The sequence below is a fragment of the Pleuronectes platessa genome, chromosome 7, assembly GCF_947347685.1.
Source record: "Pleuronectes platessa chromosome 7, fPlePla1.1, whole genome shotgun sequence".
Taxonomy (NCBI): Eukaryota; Metazoa; Chordata; class Actinopteri; order Pleuronectiformes; family Pleuronectidae; genus Pleuronectes; species Pleuronectes platessa.
In genome coordinates, this window is record NC_070632.1 from 21492511 (window position 1) to 21507812 (window position 15302).

General features: G+C 43.3%; 1 protein-coding gene across 1 annotated transcript; it reads right to left on the reverse strand.

Moving 5' to 3' along the window:
• Window positions 1-933: 933 nt before the first annotated feature.
• On the reverse strand, window positions 934-14010 carry map1ab (microtubule-associated protein 1Ab). The gene is made up of 5 exons (XM_053426479.1): window positions 10671-14010; window positions 10287-10394; window positions 2616-10181; window positions 1707-1939; window positions 934-1233 (listed from the first exon to the last, which is right to left on the reverse strand). The coding sequence occupies exons 1-5, from the start codon at window positions 13993-13995 to the stop codon at window positions 1078-1080; spliced, it is 11388 nt and encodes a 3795-aa protein (XP_053282454.1). The 5' UTR covers window positions 13996-14010; the 3' UTR covers window positions 934-1077.
• Window positions 14011-15302: the final 1292 nt, after the last annotated feature.

Consider the following 15302-nt stretch of genomic DNA (forward strand, 5'->3'; position numbering starts at 1 on the left):
CAGGTCCTAGCATTGGTCCCTCTCAAGGGACGAACAGACCAGCTTTCTTTGCTACATTTGTCACAGGTCACTGCTTGTTTTTTCCACCGCTTCGTGATTTTGACAGGGACAAGAAAATGTAGTTGAACAGAAGGAAATGAAGGAAATATTCATTAAAACTGATCAAATGCACGACCCAATACCCCGCATTCAACCTCAGGGTCCTAATTTGCTTCATCATCACAAAATAAATAACCTCTGTATTGATATACAAACATTTATGTATATATCGTATTATGTATACTCGAGTACATACAACCAACAAAGACCATGAAAAGAAGCAGAGATATGAATAGTGTAAAAACATTGTCCTCTTGCCTTCCGACTATTGGATTCACTTTAGCATAGACGGCCAAACAGTGTAGAAGCCTATCTACGCTATACTGCAGTCCACGCTTGAGCACTGGCTAAATGAAACATTAACCCTAAGCATGTGTCTCTGAAAGAGCTTAAACACAAGCATCATGCACCAGCGAAGCTGAGAAAGCCGAGAAGAAACATTTCAAAGGGCGGCAACTTCAGACACCTTCTAAAACTTCAGCACAAATGACAAGAAGGAACTTTTTGTTTTTTTTCTTTCTTTTCTTTAAACATAACATAGATTTTTGTCGTTATTGAGTCTATCCAAACACTAGTGTAGTGCGAGCAGAAGAGCAAAGGATGAGTTTTGTCATGTGCACAGATGGAAATTAAAGAGAAAAACTTTAGTCTGTGCACTGTGCGTATAACATAACGCAACTATTGATGGTTTGAGATTATTTGGGAAATATTTTGGTAAAGGTAATTAGTAAGGACTCGTGTTTTGGCACTTTTGGCCTTTAAATAGGAGATTTTCCAAATGGGAAACATTGCATTTTCTTGATTATAATTAATATTAATATATTTGTGGGATGATGATGATGTTCGCCTATTTCCTGGATGATTTAACTTGTTTACTACCATCTTTAGTCTTAGTTTGAAACGTGTGTTAGGGCAGGCATTTAACTCACTGACGAAAACAAACAAAAGTTCTAGGGTGCAGAGCAGGGTTCATGAAACTCAGAATTCAATCTTGCAGGCGGGGAAGGACTCGTCCTGCATGACTACGGTGCTGCTGGAGGCCAGAACCATGATGTTCAGGTCCTGCTGCCTCTCGTGGGTCTGCTGGTACCACTCCCGGGTCACCTCCGTGTCGTGGGTTGGGATCAGAGTCACCTGACGGGGACGCAAGGAGAGTTAACAGGTGATACTAACTTCAGGAAAGGGCATTGAAGGAATCAAATAAAAACATTTGGGGTTTTATTTTCGGAGTTAGACGTGAAGATTGACTTCATTCTCATGTCTGTACAGTGAATATGTGATGTAGCTGGAGCCTGCAGCTTTTGGACGACATGGTCTTTGCCTTCAGAAAACTCCAGAAGCAAGAAAATCTCTACTTCGTACAAAATCTCTGTCCTGTCGCCAAAGTGTGTGTGCCACTACTGGTGTCGTTGCACATGGTTAGACACTAAGAAGAAGTAAACAGAGATTCCACCCTACACTGCTGGATGTGTATGATCACACCCTACTTCTCATTCGTCTGTAAAAAGGAGACAATAGTGTGGATATGAACTTTTGGAGAATTAAACACACATTTGTGCAGAGCATATAATAAAATGGCAGAGTAGATAGTAGATATAATTAAACACCTGTAAATTGGAGCCCCACTGAGCCTTGCCCTCCAGCAAGGCGTCCAGGACCCCACGACTTGGCTCTCCACTGCCCGGGTCGTTCCCGCTCACCACATAGTAAGAAGCCCGAACTCTCTTGAAGAATTCCTGGTCCACGTTCTTTGCACTGCAGTGGTTAGGCACGTAGGCCAGATCAACATAGACAGGTGGCCCAGTTGGGACGGCTGAGCTTGTTTTCTGTGAGTTGTTACCTGGGTGGGAACACGGATATAAACAGGCATTCGAGTATAATAATAGTACTTCAAATGTATTGTAAAAAGCACATCACTAAGTTCTATTTATTTATCTGCATTAAACACATGTTGTGATTGTGTAAGTTTAGGAGCTTGATCACATACTTGCACAAAAACAAGTTATATAATAAAAAAAAACATATTTGTATTCTTTGGATTATTACAACTTTTTCATTTTAGTGGCTAATGGCCAAATTCAATCCGATTTATAGTTTTTAACTAATTTTAACTTAATTTTTTTCTATTGATAACTTATCAAGCATTTAACTGGCATTAAAAAGATGATGCATCATATTGGACATTTCACCCTCTATTATCTTTGACTGCTGATGATATTTGTTGAGGAGATATCTAACAAAGCCTTTTTAGACAAAATTCAATTGAGGTTATTAAGTTTAATTTCCATAAAACATATGAAAATGATACCATGAAGGGAACACAATTGCAGTAACCTTTAGTTCCACTGTGTGCAGTTTACACAGTTCTTGATCATATAATGCTCAATTATAAGTCCTGTTTTAAATCTACTGTTTTCTAGTTAAATCTGGTGTGAAACCACTTTGAATCAGACCAGGGATTAGTTGGAGGATAGGTTAATGTCATGTTGATTTTACAGCCTGTTACCAACCTGAACTGCTCTTGACACCATTGACCGAGCCTTTCCCTGGATTGAGGACCTCGGTCCTGGAGCCTTGACTCTCAGACATCTTAATCAGCCGGGAGCTTCGCTCTGTGTCCTTCCTCCTGAGGGAGGCTGATCGTGGTGATGCAGAGTCCTTAGCCTGCTTCATTGGAGTAGAGGACCTCTTCCTGACTTCTCCCTTACGAGAAGGAGAGGCAGACTTGGGTTTACCCTTTCGGAGGCCCTTGGTGGTCTTGTGCTCCTTCTTGAGAAGCTTCTCTGTGCTGCTGTGGTCATTAAGAAGAGCCTCTGGATCCACCATGCACACATCTGGGTGGGGAGGATGAGGAAGAGAGTCCTTCATTGGAGTGGGGAGGGGATCATGACTCCTCTGAGCAGATCGTGGTGATGGAGGATGGTGACCTCCTCCAGCTCCAGATGCAGATGATTTGTCCACAGGCAGATGTTCAGCATCTTCGTCTGAGTCCAGATTTCCTTCAGCTGTTATGGATGGACATTCCTCAGTTTCTGGAGGGACGTCTGAGTCCGACTGTGACGACAGCGATTCGCTCAATGATGTGGGAGGGGTTTCCTCTCCAGCTAACGTCACAGCCAAACCAGATGACATGGGCCCAGAAAGATTTGCCCCCTGAACAGTGTCTGCTTGGGAACTCTGAGTGTGGTGGTGCCTCTGCTTGGCCGACCTCCTTTTCACAGAGTGCTGCTCTTGATCATCCTCGTCCCCGTCTTGCAAGGGGTCACTGCAGCCGTCCTCCTCACCCTCGTCACTGGAGAGCTGATGAGGACTGGGGTTGATGAACGATGGAGACAGTTCTCCTTTGCGATGTTTATACTCACATGAGGAGTAACCTGGAGGGGAGGCAGAAAAGGAGGTGGCACCGGTGTTCAAGTCCGTGGGACGATCAGTCTTAATTGCTCCTTCACTCGATGGCACTGTGAAATGAGAATCCTTTGAAGAGGATATAGAGGTACTGTGGGCACTGGCCATCCATTCCATCTCTTCCTTTACTTCCTCTTCCTCATCATCATCACCATATCCTGGAGGAGGGGCACTTGGGCAGTCATCAGGCCTCTGTAGTAGCTCCCAATCAGATATACTACTCTTTCTTCTAATTTCTAATCTCTCTGGTGGCTTGTCCAACAGGCTTCTCTCCTCTCCTCTTTCTGCCTCTCTTTCCTCCCCACCATCTGCTTTTTCACACATCTTTGTATCAGCTGTAGCACTCTTCTCTTCTGTGCTGTCTTTAGAGGTCTTTACTTCTACTTTCTTTTCCTCTTTTATCTGCTCAGTCTTTTGATCTCCCTCACTTGTTTCTCCTACTCTAACCTTGGCATCCTCCTTCACAAATTGAATAGCTCCATTTCTTTTTTCTTCTTTTGACTCCGATTTTTCCTCACTTTTCTCTTTATCCTTCTCAGTCTTGGACACTTCTGTTACGGCACATGAGGTTTTGCTGGCTCCACTATCACTCAGTGGAGTAACAGAGGCTGTCTGTTGGGTTGACGACACCACGTCAGGTTTAGACACAACAGTTGTATGGGTGATTGTGACAGTCTTAGTCTCTGCGGCGTGTGTGGTGCTTTCTACCACGCTTGACTCCGTTATTGATGAAAAAGTCTCTTTTTGCTCAGCCACTTGGATTTTTTGACATTCAATAGGACTTGGTAGGGTGCTGTCCTTAATTTCAAGTGTATCAGGCTCCTCATGTTCTGCTGACCCTTGGGACCCCCTCTCAGAGGAGTCAGCCCTCTGGAGGGGAGAGCAGTCAAAGCGAGCCTCTGATGTGGATAAGCTCTCTGTCATCTTCAACGGTTCAGCACACTGTAGAGATGTTACTGTGGTGGATGTTGTGATCTTTGTTTCTAGCGTATAAAAACTATCCGTGACTTGACTTTCCGGCTTTGCAGAGTCGATATGATCCTCAGTCTGTTTGGCAGTGGCAGACTGGACTGGAGACGATGGTGTGGTCTCTTCAACCTGACTGAGTAAAGAAACTTTTGTTATAGGTTTCATTGTCACCTCCATGTACTCATCTCTCTGAAATCCTCCAAAGCATGAGCTTGTAGATGCTTTCGTGCAGGACCGCTCCTCTTTGAGTAGAGGTACTTCAGAGCTCGATATTGTAGTGAGAGTTTCAACTTTATCTCCAAGCTTTTTGGTAAAAGGGGCATCAGTTGAGGCTGAAGACGAGTAACTATAAGATGTGGAAGAGTATGTTGTGGGAGAATATGTTAATGTGCTGTATGTGCAACCTGATGAGGTAGTTTCCTCATGTTTCGCGGTGATATCTGAGGTCTGCCTCTCATCTTGACTTTTTTCTTGGATGTCTCTTTGGTCGCGACATTTATCATCAACTAGCTTGGATAGCTTAGCGTCATCTGAGAACTTGTGTGTTTGTGTCTTATCGTCTTTCTGTACTGCTTGACTGTGCTCACTGTGCAAATGCTCAGAATAACCTCCAGATCTGCTCTGTCCGATATCAGCATAACTGCTTGTTAGTGGAGGGGGGGGACTAGATGAAGGCTTGGGCTCTGAATGATCAGTTTGCAAAGAGATGCCTGTCGAGCTGCTTGTGGACTTTGATTGACAAGTTTCCTTTGACATAAAGCTTGGAGATGAAGACTCGAGTAGTTCAGAGAAGGTTATGTCCTCTGACGATGACAACCTTCTCTTTGTGATTGGTTCGGGGGATAGATGCTTTTTGTCTGGATCATCTGCTTCCTTTGTTTCAGTAAGTTTCGGGGCAGCAGGTGTAGCAAAACTGATTTCATCCATTTTATGAGCACTGGGGCCCTGTGACGGAGAGGTTTTTGCTGCATCTTCACTCTTTGTCTCTGGAGGTTTGGATGTAGCTGTATCGCCAGGTCTATCCTCTTCTTTGAGTGGTTTTGTATCAGGAGATGGTGGTTTCTCACTTACATCCTGCTTGGCGGTCTCTACAACTTTAGAAGCGGAGGCACCATCAGGTGTTGGTTTACACGTGGTTTCCTCCTTAAGGGAGCTTGATTCAGGCAACTGAGATTTTTTATTTGAGTCCTCTGTTTCAGCTAACTTGGCACTACCATCAGGACTGCATCTGCATATTTCTTTTTCAGACTGCTCTCTTGCCCCCTTTTCCATATCTACATCACTTAACTCCTCTTCCTCTTCTTCTTCCTCCTCATCTTCCTCTTCATCATCATCATCATCATCATCAAAATCTTCCCCCTCTACAAGTAGCCGTTGATCTATCAGGCTCTCTTTTCCCTCAGGAAAGTCTAACATGGATCTACAAGTGGCGGAGATGCTAATTTGACTGTTATCAGAGGCAAGAACATTATCGTCTATTCCGTGACCTAGAAACATGGTAGCAGGGGCAGCCCTTGAGTCAGCGGATGTTTCCACTCTCTCCAAAGGTGATGGTTGAGGTAAAATGTCTTTTTCTGCTGGTGAGTGCCGACCAGATGGCGAGCCTTCTCTTTCATGTTCAGAGGACATGATTTTCAATTTCAGTGACTCAGTAGATTTTTCCTTCTCTGTGAATTCTCCAAAGGCGACAGGGGGAGCTGAAGCTTGGGTACCAAGATCTGACTCCTTCAATGAATGAGAGGGTACTTCTTGTCTTAAAGGTAAGCCTGCCGATTGAACAGCTGCAGCTGCGCTTCCTCCTGTCGTCCCAGGTTGAATTGCTGCTGCAGCACCTTCCTCTTTCTCTTTCTCAGATTTCTCCGGTTTGTCCTCTTTGGGAGTGAAGGAATAAAACTCAGCAGCTTGGGACATTTTGTTGTCCTGTAGGTCTATGGTTGAAAAGCTCTTGTCAACATAAGGAGTATCTGGTCTTTCCTCTCTCTCACTCTCCTCCTCTTGGCCTTTCTCTCTGTCTTCATATTTCGGGGAGGTGCTTGGACTATGGTGACTGCTCCTTTCACTCTCTGTGAGGGACACTGGGCTGTAGTCAACTCTGCTAAAGGAAAGAGGCTCTTCTTTGTACTCATCATCAATGAGAAACATGGCTCCTCCAGCCTCTGCCTGGCTTGTTCTTCTGTTATCATCAATATCAATATCTGAGGTGTGATCAAAACCTAAAGAAACTTCACTCTCTTCTCTAGAGTCTCGATCGTGATCTTTTGGGATGGGCTTTTCATATGGATCATACTTTGATGCACCAAATGTTTGCTCTTCGTCTTGTAGGCTCCCACTGCCTATCTCTATCTCAGAGGTTATTTTTTGGCCACTCTCCACTTTTGCAGTGTCTAGTTTTACAGCAACAGTGTGTCCAGAATCCTCAGCCTCCTCTTTGTCCAACATAAAATATGCACAAGGCCGTGAAAATCCTGGAGAAGCCACCTCTCGTTCTCCTTCCATCTCCCTTTCTGCTTCCTTCCCTGGTTTCTCAGGTGGATTTGTCTTTTCTGTAGCTTTAACTCCTGGACTCAACTGAGATTTAATCGGTTTCTCTTGTTCAGGTACTTCCTCCACACTGGACTGGCTCTCAGTGCTTGAGAGTGTACAGCTCCTGGGTTGACTGTCTCTGCTTGATACTGTTGACAACGTAGGGATTTTCTCGGTCAGGTCTAACACTGGTTCTGTTTTAGCAGCTGGGATATGAGAAACTGGTTCTTGTTTTGGAATGAAGGTCGTCTCCTCCTTTGTGTCACTATCAAACGAGGACTCAGGCTTAGCGAGAGGCGCAGGTGTGATTTCGGATTTCACAGCATCTTTGTCTGCCTCAGGTAGAAATCTGGATTCTTCTTTGTCAGACTCTTTGACGTCTTCATCAATAGAGGGCTCCTGCATTGTGAGAGTAGGAATGATCACTATCTGTTGTGATGGTTGTGGCTTAGTTTGGTCACTTGTTAGTGCAGTATCGTATGAAGGCAGATCTGCAGAGGAGATGTCATGCTCTGATTTCATTGGCTCCACTGACAAAGGTCTAGAGCCAGCTCCTCCCATACAGATGTCTTCCTCCTCTTCGTCTTCCCTGTCTTCATCAGAGGACTGAACCACAAACACAGGCTTGAAATCTGACGTGGATGTCACTGTGTCTCCTGATACTGGTTGTGCAGGTTGTTTAATGGTTTTGTCCTTGTCTTTCTCCTGTAATTCCTCTCTCTCCCATTTCTCCTCTTTGGTCTGATCTGCATCAGCGGAGTCAAACTTTTCTTTTTCTGGGATCTCATCCATTTTTGTGTCAGCAGCATATTTTTCTTTAGTCATCTTTTCCTCTTCTGCTGGTCTGGCCTTTTCATCTTTATTGTCTTCAGTCTCATAACTATAATCTTTCTCTTGCTCTTTTTCCATTTTCTGTTCTTTGCTCAGTTCAGCGACATGCGTGTCATCTTTTTCTTTTTCTATCTTCTCTTCTTGACTAATAATGACCTCTGCTTCTTTATCTTGTTCCTTTTTCTCCTCCTGGATGTAATGGGGAGTCATATACATGTAATCTGTCACTGGTTTCAGGTCTTCCCCTGATTTGGTTACAGAGGGGTCTTGTTGCATTTCTATTGATGGAGCACCAAAAGTTTTGTGCGTATCACTAATGTCACAAATATCCTCCTTTTTAGTCTTCTCATCTTCCAAGGTATTATCTACCTCTTTTTTATCATCCCTCTTCGGCTCTGACTCAAAAAGATAATCATGTCTTTCTTTTGTCTCATCTTTGGTACTAAATGTTGAAGTATGCATCTCCTGTTCATCTTTCATTTCCTCCTCGATGGTTTCAACCTTAGTTGGCTCTTTCTCCTTCACACCCTCGGGCTGCTCAGCGGACTCTTTCTCAATGTCCTTTTCAGATTCCTTATGCTTAAGTTCCTCAAAAATGGGTTTGTGGTCAGGGACATCACCCTGCTCTTTAGCTGCCTCTGTTATTATTTGTTTGTCAGGAATTTCACTTTTTTCCACCTCTTTTTTATCATCGATATCCATTTCCTTCGGTTCTTTAATGCATACCAAATCAGATAAACTGCTCTTTTCTTTCTCTTTTTCCATTTCCTCTTGTTTTGGTGTTTCTTTTACCTCTTCCTTGATACGTTTTGCATGTGCTGTATCTTCTTTCACCTCAGTCTTCTTCTCCTCATCTTTGGGTGGTGTTCCATCAGGGCTGTATTTGCCCTCTTCCTCCATGAAGGGTTTGATCTCAGACAATTCTTCCTTAATTGGTAATGTGTGTTTCTGAAATGTCACTGCTCCTCGCTCAGAGCTTTCGTCCTCATCCACTGCTTTCTGTTTGTCTTCCTCTGCTTTTTTCTCAGCGCAAATGTCAGCCTGTTTGCTTGTTTCGTCCCCGGATGTTTTGACAGTGGAAATTATTACATCTTCTTCCTCCATCGTAGCGAGTTTGACAGCAATGACATCTTTATCTTTCCTTGTCTCTTGCTCCTTTTCTCCTATGATTGGTTTGACAGCATCTTCAACTGTTTCCTTTGCTTCTACCTTTGTTGATGTGGCAGATAAATCACCATCAGCTTTACTTAACTTCTCTTCCTCCATATTGATAAGTTTGATGTGAGAACTATCTTCTTTACTTTCCTCTCCAAGTGTTTGTTTGCCAGCAGATACATCTTCCTTGCTTAAAATTGTATTTTTTTCCTCTTCTTCTGTACCTTTTATAGCGGCAGTATCAACTTTACCATCTTTGCCTGTCTCTTTCTCTTTTTCTTCCTCTTTGGTTGACTTGGCAACCAGAATCTCATCTTTACTCACCGACACATCCTTTTCCTCGACCTTGATGAGGCTAACGGTTGAGATAGCATCTTTACAAATCTCCTGCTCCTTTTCTTCTTTCATGGTAACAGCAGATGTGCCATCCTTAACCATGATTTCTTCTTTTGGGAGTTTAGTAACAGTGATGTCATGCACCTCTTTCTCGCTTTCCTTCTTCTCATCTGTAAAGGGCTTGGCAAGAGAAAAATCGATCTTTTCCTTCCCTTTCTCCTGTTTCTTATCTTCAATCAACTTGATGTCAGATATTTCTGTCTCCTTTTTCTTCTCCTCATCTTTTGGCTCAATAATGGGCATATCATCCATCTTTGCCTCTTGCTCCTTTATATCTGTGGCATTGGCCTTTTCTATCTCTTTTTCTTCAGCCTTTTTTTTAGAGCTAAAATCAATTGTATCTGCCTCTTTCTTCCCTTCTTCTTTCAAGATATTACTATCAGACACATCGTCCTTCTGAACATCTGTTTCCTCAACCTCACCTTTGGGTTTAAAGTCAAAACCGTCATCTTGTTTTGCCTCTTTTTGCTCCTGCTCATCTTTAACTTCTTTGGCCTCAGAAGCAATTATTTTGATCTCTGATGCTTTACAAGTTTTGACTTCAGGAATATGGTCTTGTCGAGGCTCATCTTGAATTGGTCTATCAATGGTGACAGTGTCCTTTGCAGTTTGCTCAACTTTGACAGTTTTAATATCAGATGTGTCGGCCGTTACTGCCTCTCTCTCGGCTTTTTCATCCATTAAAGACTTAGTGATGGTAACATCTTCTTTAATGATAGATGTGTGTTTTTCCTTGTCCTTGAATTGTTTGACATCAGAGGTGTCGTCCTTTTCTTTCTCATGTTCCACCTTGATGGTTTTAACTGCAGATTTATCATCGTGATCATCATCATCATCATCATCATCATCATCATCATCATCACCATCATCATCCCCTAAGAAACGACTGTCCCCCTCTGGCAATTTACCTGAAACAGGCACTTTAGTTTCTTTGTCTTTGAGTCCAACACCACCATCTTTATCATGTTGTTCAGATGAGATGAAGGAGTGTCTCTCTGACACTGGAGGCTGACTGCCTGTTAAAGATGCAGCAACATCTATGATTGTTTCTGTCGGTTTGCCTTCATCTTTTCGCACTGGTGATGTGTCTTTTTCTGTCTCCTTTATCTCCGGAACCTTTTTAAGGTCCTTGTCCAATATTTTGTCCAAGGATGTTGCAGCTTCTAGTTGATGCTGATCTACCATCTGTTTGTCAACAGCTTTTTGTGTGTTGTTTTCTGATTCAGCTTTCTTTTTATTTTTGTCTTCAATTCCGATGTCAAGGAGCTCTTCTGGCTTCTGCAACTCCAAACCAGGGGAAACCTTTATCTTGTCTTCCACTGGTGACTGACGGATTGGAGAGGGAGCTGCACTTGATGGGCCAGAGTGTGGAGGGGAGGCCATTTTTACAGTTATGTCATCGGGACTGAAGCAACGCTCCTCGCTCTCAGAGGTCAGGGAGTCCGATCCAAAAGGTCTGGTAGGAACAACAGATGAAATATCTTTTGGTAAAACTGCATCTATATTTTCCTCTTCGACTGGCAGGTGGACTGGTTTGATGTCTTGTGTAGATTTTGAAACAGGAGACACTGAGCCAGCTAGCTTTTCACTGTCTCTCTCTTTATCCTGTAATATTTGGGATAAAGCATAGCCCTCTTGGAGTTTTTCAAGTGAAATATCAACATTAGGAGTTTGGTCTTCTTCATCCTCCTCATCTTCTTCCTCATCTTCCTCCTCTGCATCATGAGCTTTATCCAGCGCCTTCAATTCTACAGCAGGAGGCAATGCGTCATCAAATGGAGACCTGGGTTGTTTGTCTTCTTCCAAAGAAGGTGGGGAAAGAGTTCCTGCAGAGAGTGGCTGCTCTTTGCCTTGTGTAGTATCAGTCGGGCTTAACAGGGGATCAGATGTTTTGGGTGGTTCCTCAGCCTGAGGTGCTGTGACAGATGCCACAGAGTGATCTTCAGCAATAGAAGTAGGGAAGGAGGATATTTTGTCGTACTCTGTGATTGACGTTGCAGAAGACACGTGCTCCTCTTCGGCCAAAGGAGCAATCATGATGTTTGTGAACACAGAAACTTGCTCCTGCAAAGCTGGGATAAACCCCTTTTCACTAAGAGCTGCAGCTTGCATCTCCCTCATGCCATGAATGTTTACAAATGTTTCAGTCTGATCTGGAACAGAGATGTCGTAGGCACCTACATCATATTGGAGGTGTGGTATCCTCTCCTCTGCCTCTTCATGAATCTCCTCGTCAGAGATGGTCTGCTCTGTCTCAGAGTAGCCAGGGATTGTTTCATCTTGGATGTAGGACATGGGTTCACCTGCAGCAGCCCCTTGAGCTACCGAGGTAATGGGAGCTGTGGCCCCTCCAACATGAGACAGGTAGCCTTCCTCCTCTTCTTCCTCATATTTAGCTGTGGTCGAGGTTTCAGCAGTTTTGCTTTCTGTGAGCATTTCTTCTTCAACCGCATCTTCAGGTTTCACTTTGATCTCTTCATCTGCTATGACATCTAAATCTTCCACTTCCTCAAGTTCCGCTTTCTCTCCTGCTTCATCCTCTTCCTCTTCCTCCTCCCTGGGTGGAGTCATCTCCAGATCTTCTCTTGTCACAACCTTAGCTGAGAGAGTTTCTGATTTCTCCATTTCTTCAAGCTCATGTTTCCTGTCAAGTCCATCATCCTTTGCCTCTTTCCATTTGGATTCATCCTCCTCTTCCCCTATTCCCATATCCTCCTCCTCCTCCTCCTCTTCTGGTTTCTTTTTGGCAGGTGGGGCCTCTTCTTCCTCCTCTTCTTCTTCCTCATCCTGAGATGCTGCTCCCTCATCCTCAAACTTTTGAGCCTCCTCTAATTCTCTTTCTTGTGTTGATTCCTTGTCTTTGTCCTCAATTTCAGCTTCCACTTCTGGGGCTGTTGCCTCCTTTTCAGGAGACTTTGTGCCAGCTGGAATCTCTGATACGTTTTCTTGTGCTTCGTGCTTCTCTTCTGCTGTTAGCTCAGATGAAACGTCCGTACTCGCTGGTGGTTCTGCTGACAAAAGTAAGACCTCAGCTTTTTTAAGTTCTTCGAAATCCTTGGTGAGGTCTTCGGGTGGGGAGGGAGCAGGCAGTCCCTCAGCAGCTCCATTCTCTTTAGGTTCAGGTTGGATTGTTGCAGGTTTCAGCTCCTGTGGTTTGGGTTCAGCAGGTTCAGACTTTGCTGCTTTAACTTTCCCAGTTTTGGCTTTAGTCGAAACTTTAGCTTTATGTAATGTCTTTCTTACTTCTGGTGTCAGTGGTTTTAGGTCAGGCTTTGTAATTTTTCTCAGCTCAGGTTTTGATGTGTCCTTCTTTTTGTCCTCTTTGGATTTAATATCTTTCTTTTCATCTTTTTTAGCTGAGTCATCTTTCTTTATTTTCCTTATCTCTTTCTTTTCCTTGTCCTTCTTCTCATCCATTTTTGACACCCTTTCCTTTGAGTGCTTTTTTAAGGATTTTTCTTTCAAGAGTTTTTTCTTCTCTGGAACATCAGTTTTAGATTTGATAGTTTTAGTTGGCTTTATCTCTTCTTTTTTCTCTGATGTATTTTCTATCACAGACTCGCTCTTTACCTCAGCGGCTGCTGACACAACATCTTGTCCCTCAGGTTCTTTCTTTGTAACCTTTGCCGTGGTTTTCGGGGAGGATTTAAGACTCTCCTTGCTGTCTGTTCTTTGTTTTAACTTGGTTTGCTTTATAACAGAGGGAGGAGCTCCTGAGGCAATGTCCTTTTGTGTGGCTACGGGGTAGCGCAAGAAGTCAAGGTGCTTTAATTTCTCTAGCCCCTCCAGGATCTTGTTTTGTGGTGCATTCCCAGGGAACAGCACTCGGACAATCTTTTCTGCAGGGTTGGCAGGGAGCCAGACGACTAAGGCTGTTATGGATGTCAGGTAGGGAACAGATATTTCTCCCTCTTTTCCGTTGGGCAGCACAATACCAGTTTTGGCCTTGCTGTTACCAGCCCACTTCTGCATTAGAAACTGCATCTCTTTGCTGTCTTTAACAGGGTTTAGAATATACATGTCTAACCTGCCCACACCCATTTTATGGAACAGAGTAATGGGCTCAATAGTGTTGCTCAACACTCGAAAGAGAGGTTCAGGTTTGATTTCCAGTTTGCTAAGGTACTGTAGAGTTAGTGATGCCTCTTCGATGCTGCGTTTTACTTTGAGGTTAGATTCTGGCATACGTAGCTTCTCTGGTACATTGAAGAAGACCACGCCTAGTTCAGGGGAGATCAGGTTCTTCATCCACTCGCTGTAGTTGGTGGAGCCTTGGGACTGCTCTTCCTCCTGTTCTGCTATCTTCCTCTGAAGAAGCCCATTGATACCTGGGAGATTGTCAGCGCCAATGTGTGTCAGTAGAATTGAGTCGATGCGGTCCAAGTGACGGACAAGTTTCCAGAAGCAGGATTTTCGATCAGAGCCTCCATCCACTAAGATGTTGAACCCATTCACAGCAAAGAGAGCAGAGTCTCCTCGTCCACCAGGAAAGATGTAGCAGCATGGCTTGGACAGTTTCAGGAAGCCCCCAGAGGTGGGTGGCTCCAGGAGGTCAAAAGGCAAAGGCACATCGACCGTTTCAGAGACGTACTCTGTGAACTCGGTGATGCCCTCCATCTTGCGGAGAACAGGTTCAGGGTTTAGTTTGCACAACAGGAACTCCCGTAGGGTCTGCTGCTGTCCCAGGGAGGTCCAGCCCACCTCCCCGCGGCAGGACACAGTGAGTGTAGCCTGCTGCTTGGGGGCTGTTGTGCCAAATAATTCACTGACCTGCAGGAGAGACACACCCAGACACATCAATCAGGGATAGTGACGGGAACATATTGTGTTCACAACAACAACAAAGGAATTTCTCGGATTAATAAAAAAATTTCAATAAAACCCTCCTTCTGTCTTTCTTTGTGCAATATTCTTGTGCTTTTTGTGAATTAAAGCCTCAAACGTTAACATTAATAAGCAAAAAAACACTTTACTAACATAATACCTGCATCTGATAGTATAATTACATAATTTACCATTCAAATCATCATCTGTGTCTTTTGCATTGTTATTATTGCCTTTCTCATTGTTGCACCATCTTGTGTTCAATTAGAAAGAACAAAAAAAAATACAAACATGCTATTATTCTCAAGATAAAAAAATAGTTAGCATGTAAAAAAAAATTGAATCTAAATGTCCGTTCAATGGTGAATGTGTTCAATTTATATATTGAGAATGTATAAAGGTTTTTTCAGATTATTGCTCCTCTGGTGTGTTTGCAACCCTCCTCATTAAAACTATGGACCAACCAATAAATTACTAACATTTATTAAAATATGTACTTATCCTTTCGTATTGAACTATTTTAAACCACAAACATGATTTCACAGTATAAACTTCAAAACATTCATCATGTCGCCCCAAGATTTTGGCGACCAAGGACTTGACTCACCCCAGGATCAGTAAAAATGTGTGAAATGTTCTGGTAGGTGAAAACCCCAGTTTGAAGGACAAGGCCACCGTGATCTGAGCTCTGGCCACTTAAGACCAGAAGCTTGTGTCCTGCTGAGTCTGTGACTAGAGACTGGATCTGAGACAGAGACACAAACAGAAGAAGAGAGAGGGAGACAACCAACAGTTAAAGGAAATATAAGAATACTGAAATAAAATGACAAATATACAAGTCACTGACAAATGAAAATTAACTTTAATTTGTCAAAGAAAAATATTAGTACACAAAACTAAAAAAAAATGTTTTCATAGTTCCTCAAAAAGGATATTGGGTGAATTTAGTGATTAATATCTAATAGAGAATCGGGTTAGATATCGGGTACAAATATTTCGCTTTGAGCTTGTGGTCACTCTGCTCTCCATAATCCTCAATGGTGGAAACCAGTAACACACGCAAAACATTTAAATAGTAGTGCCTCTTCCATGTTTGCACC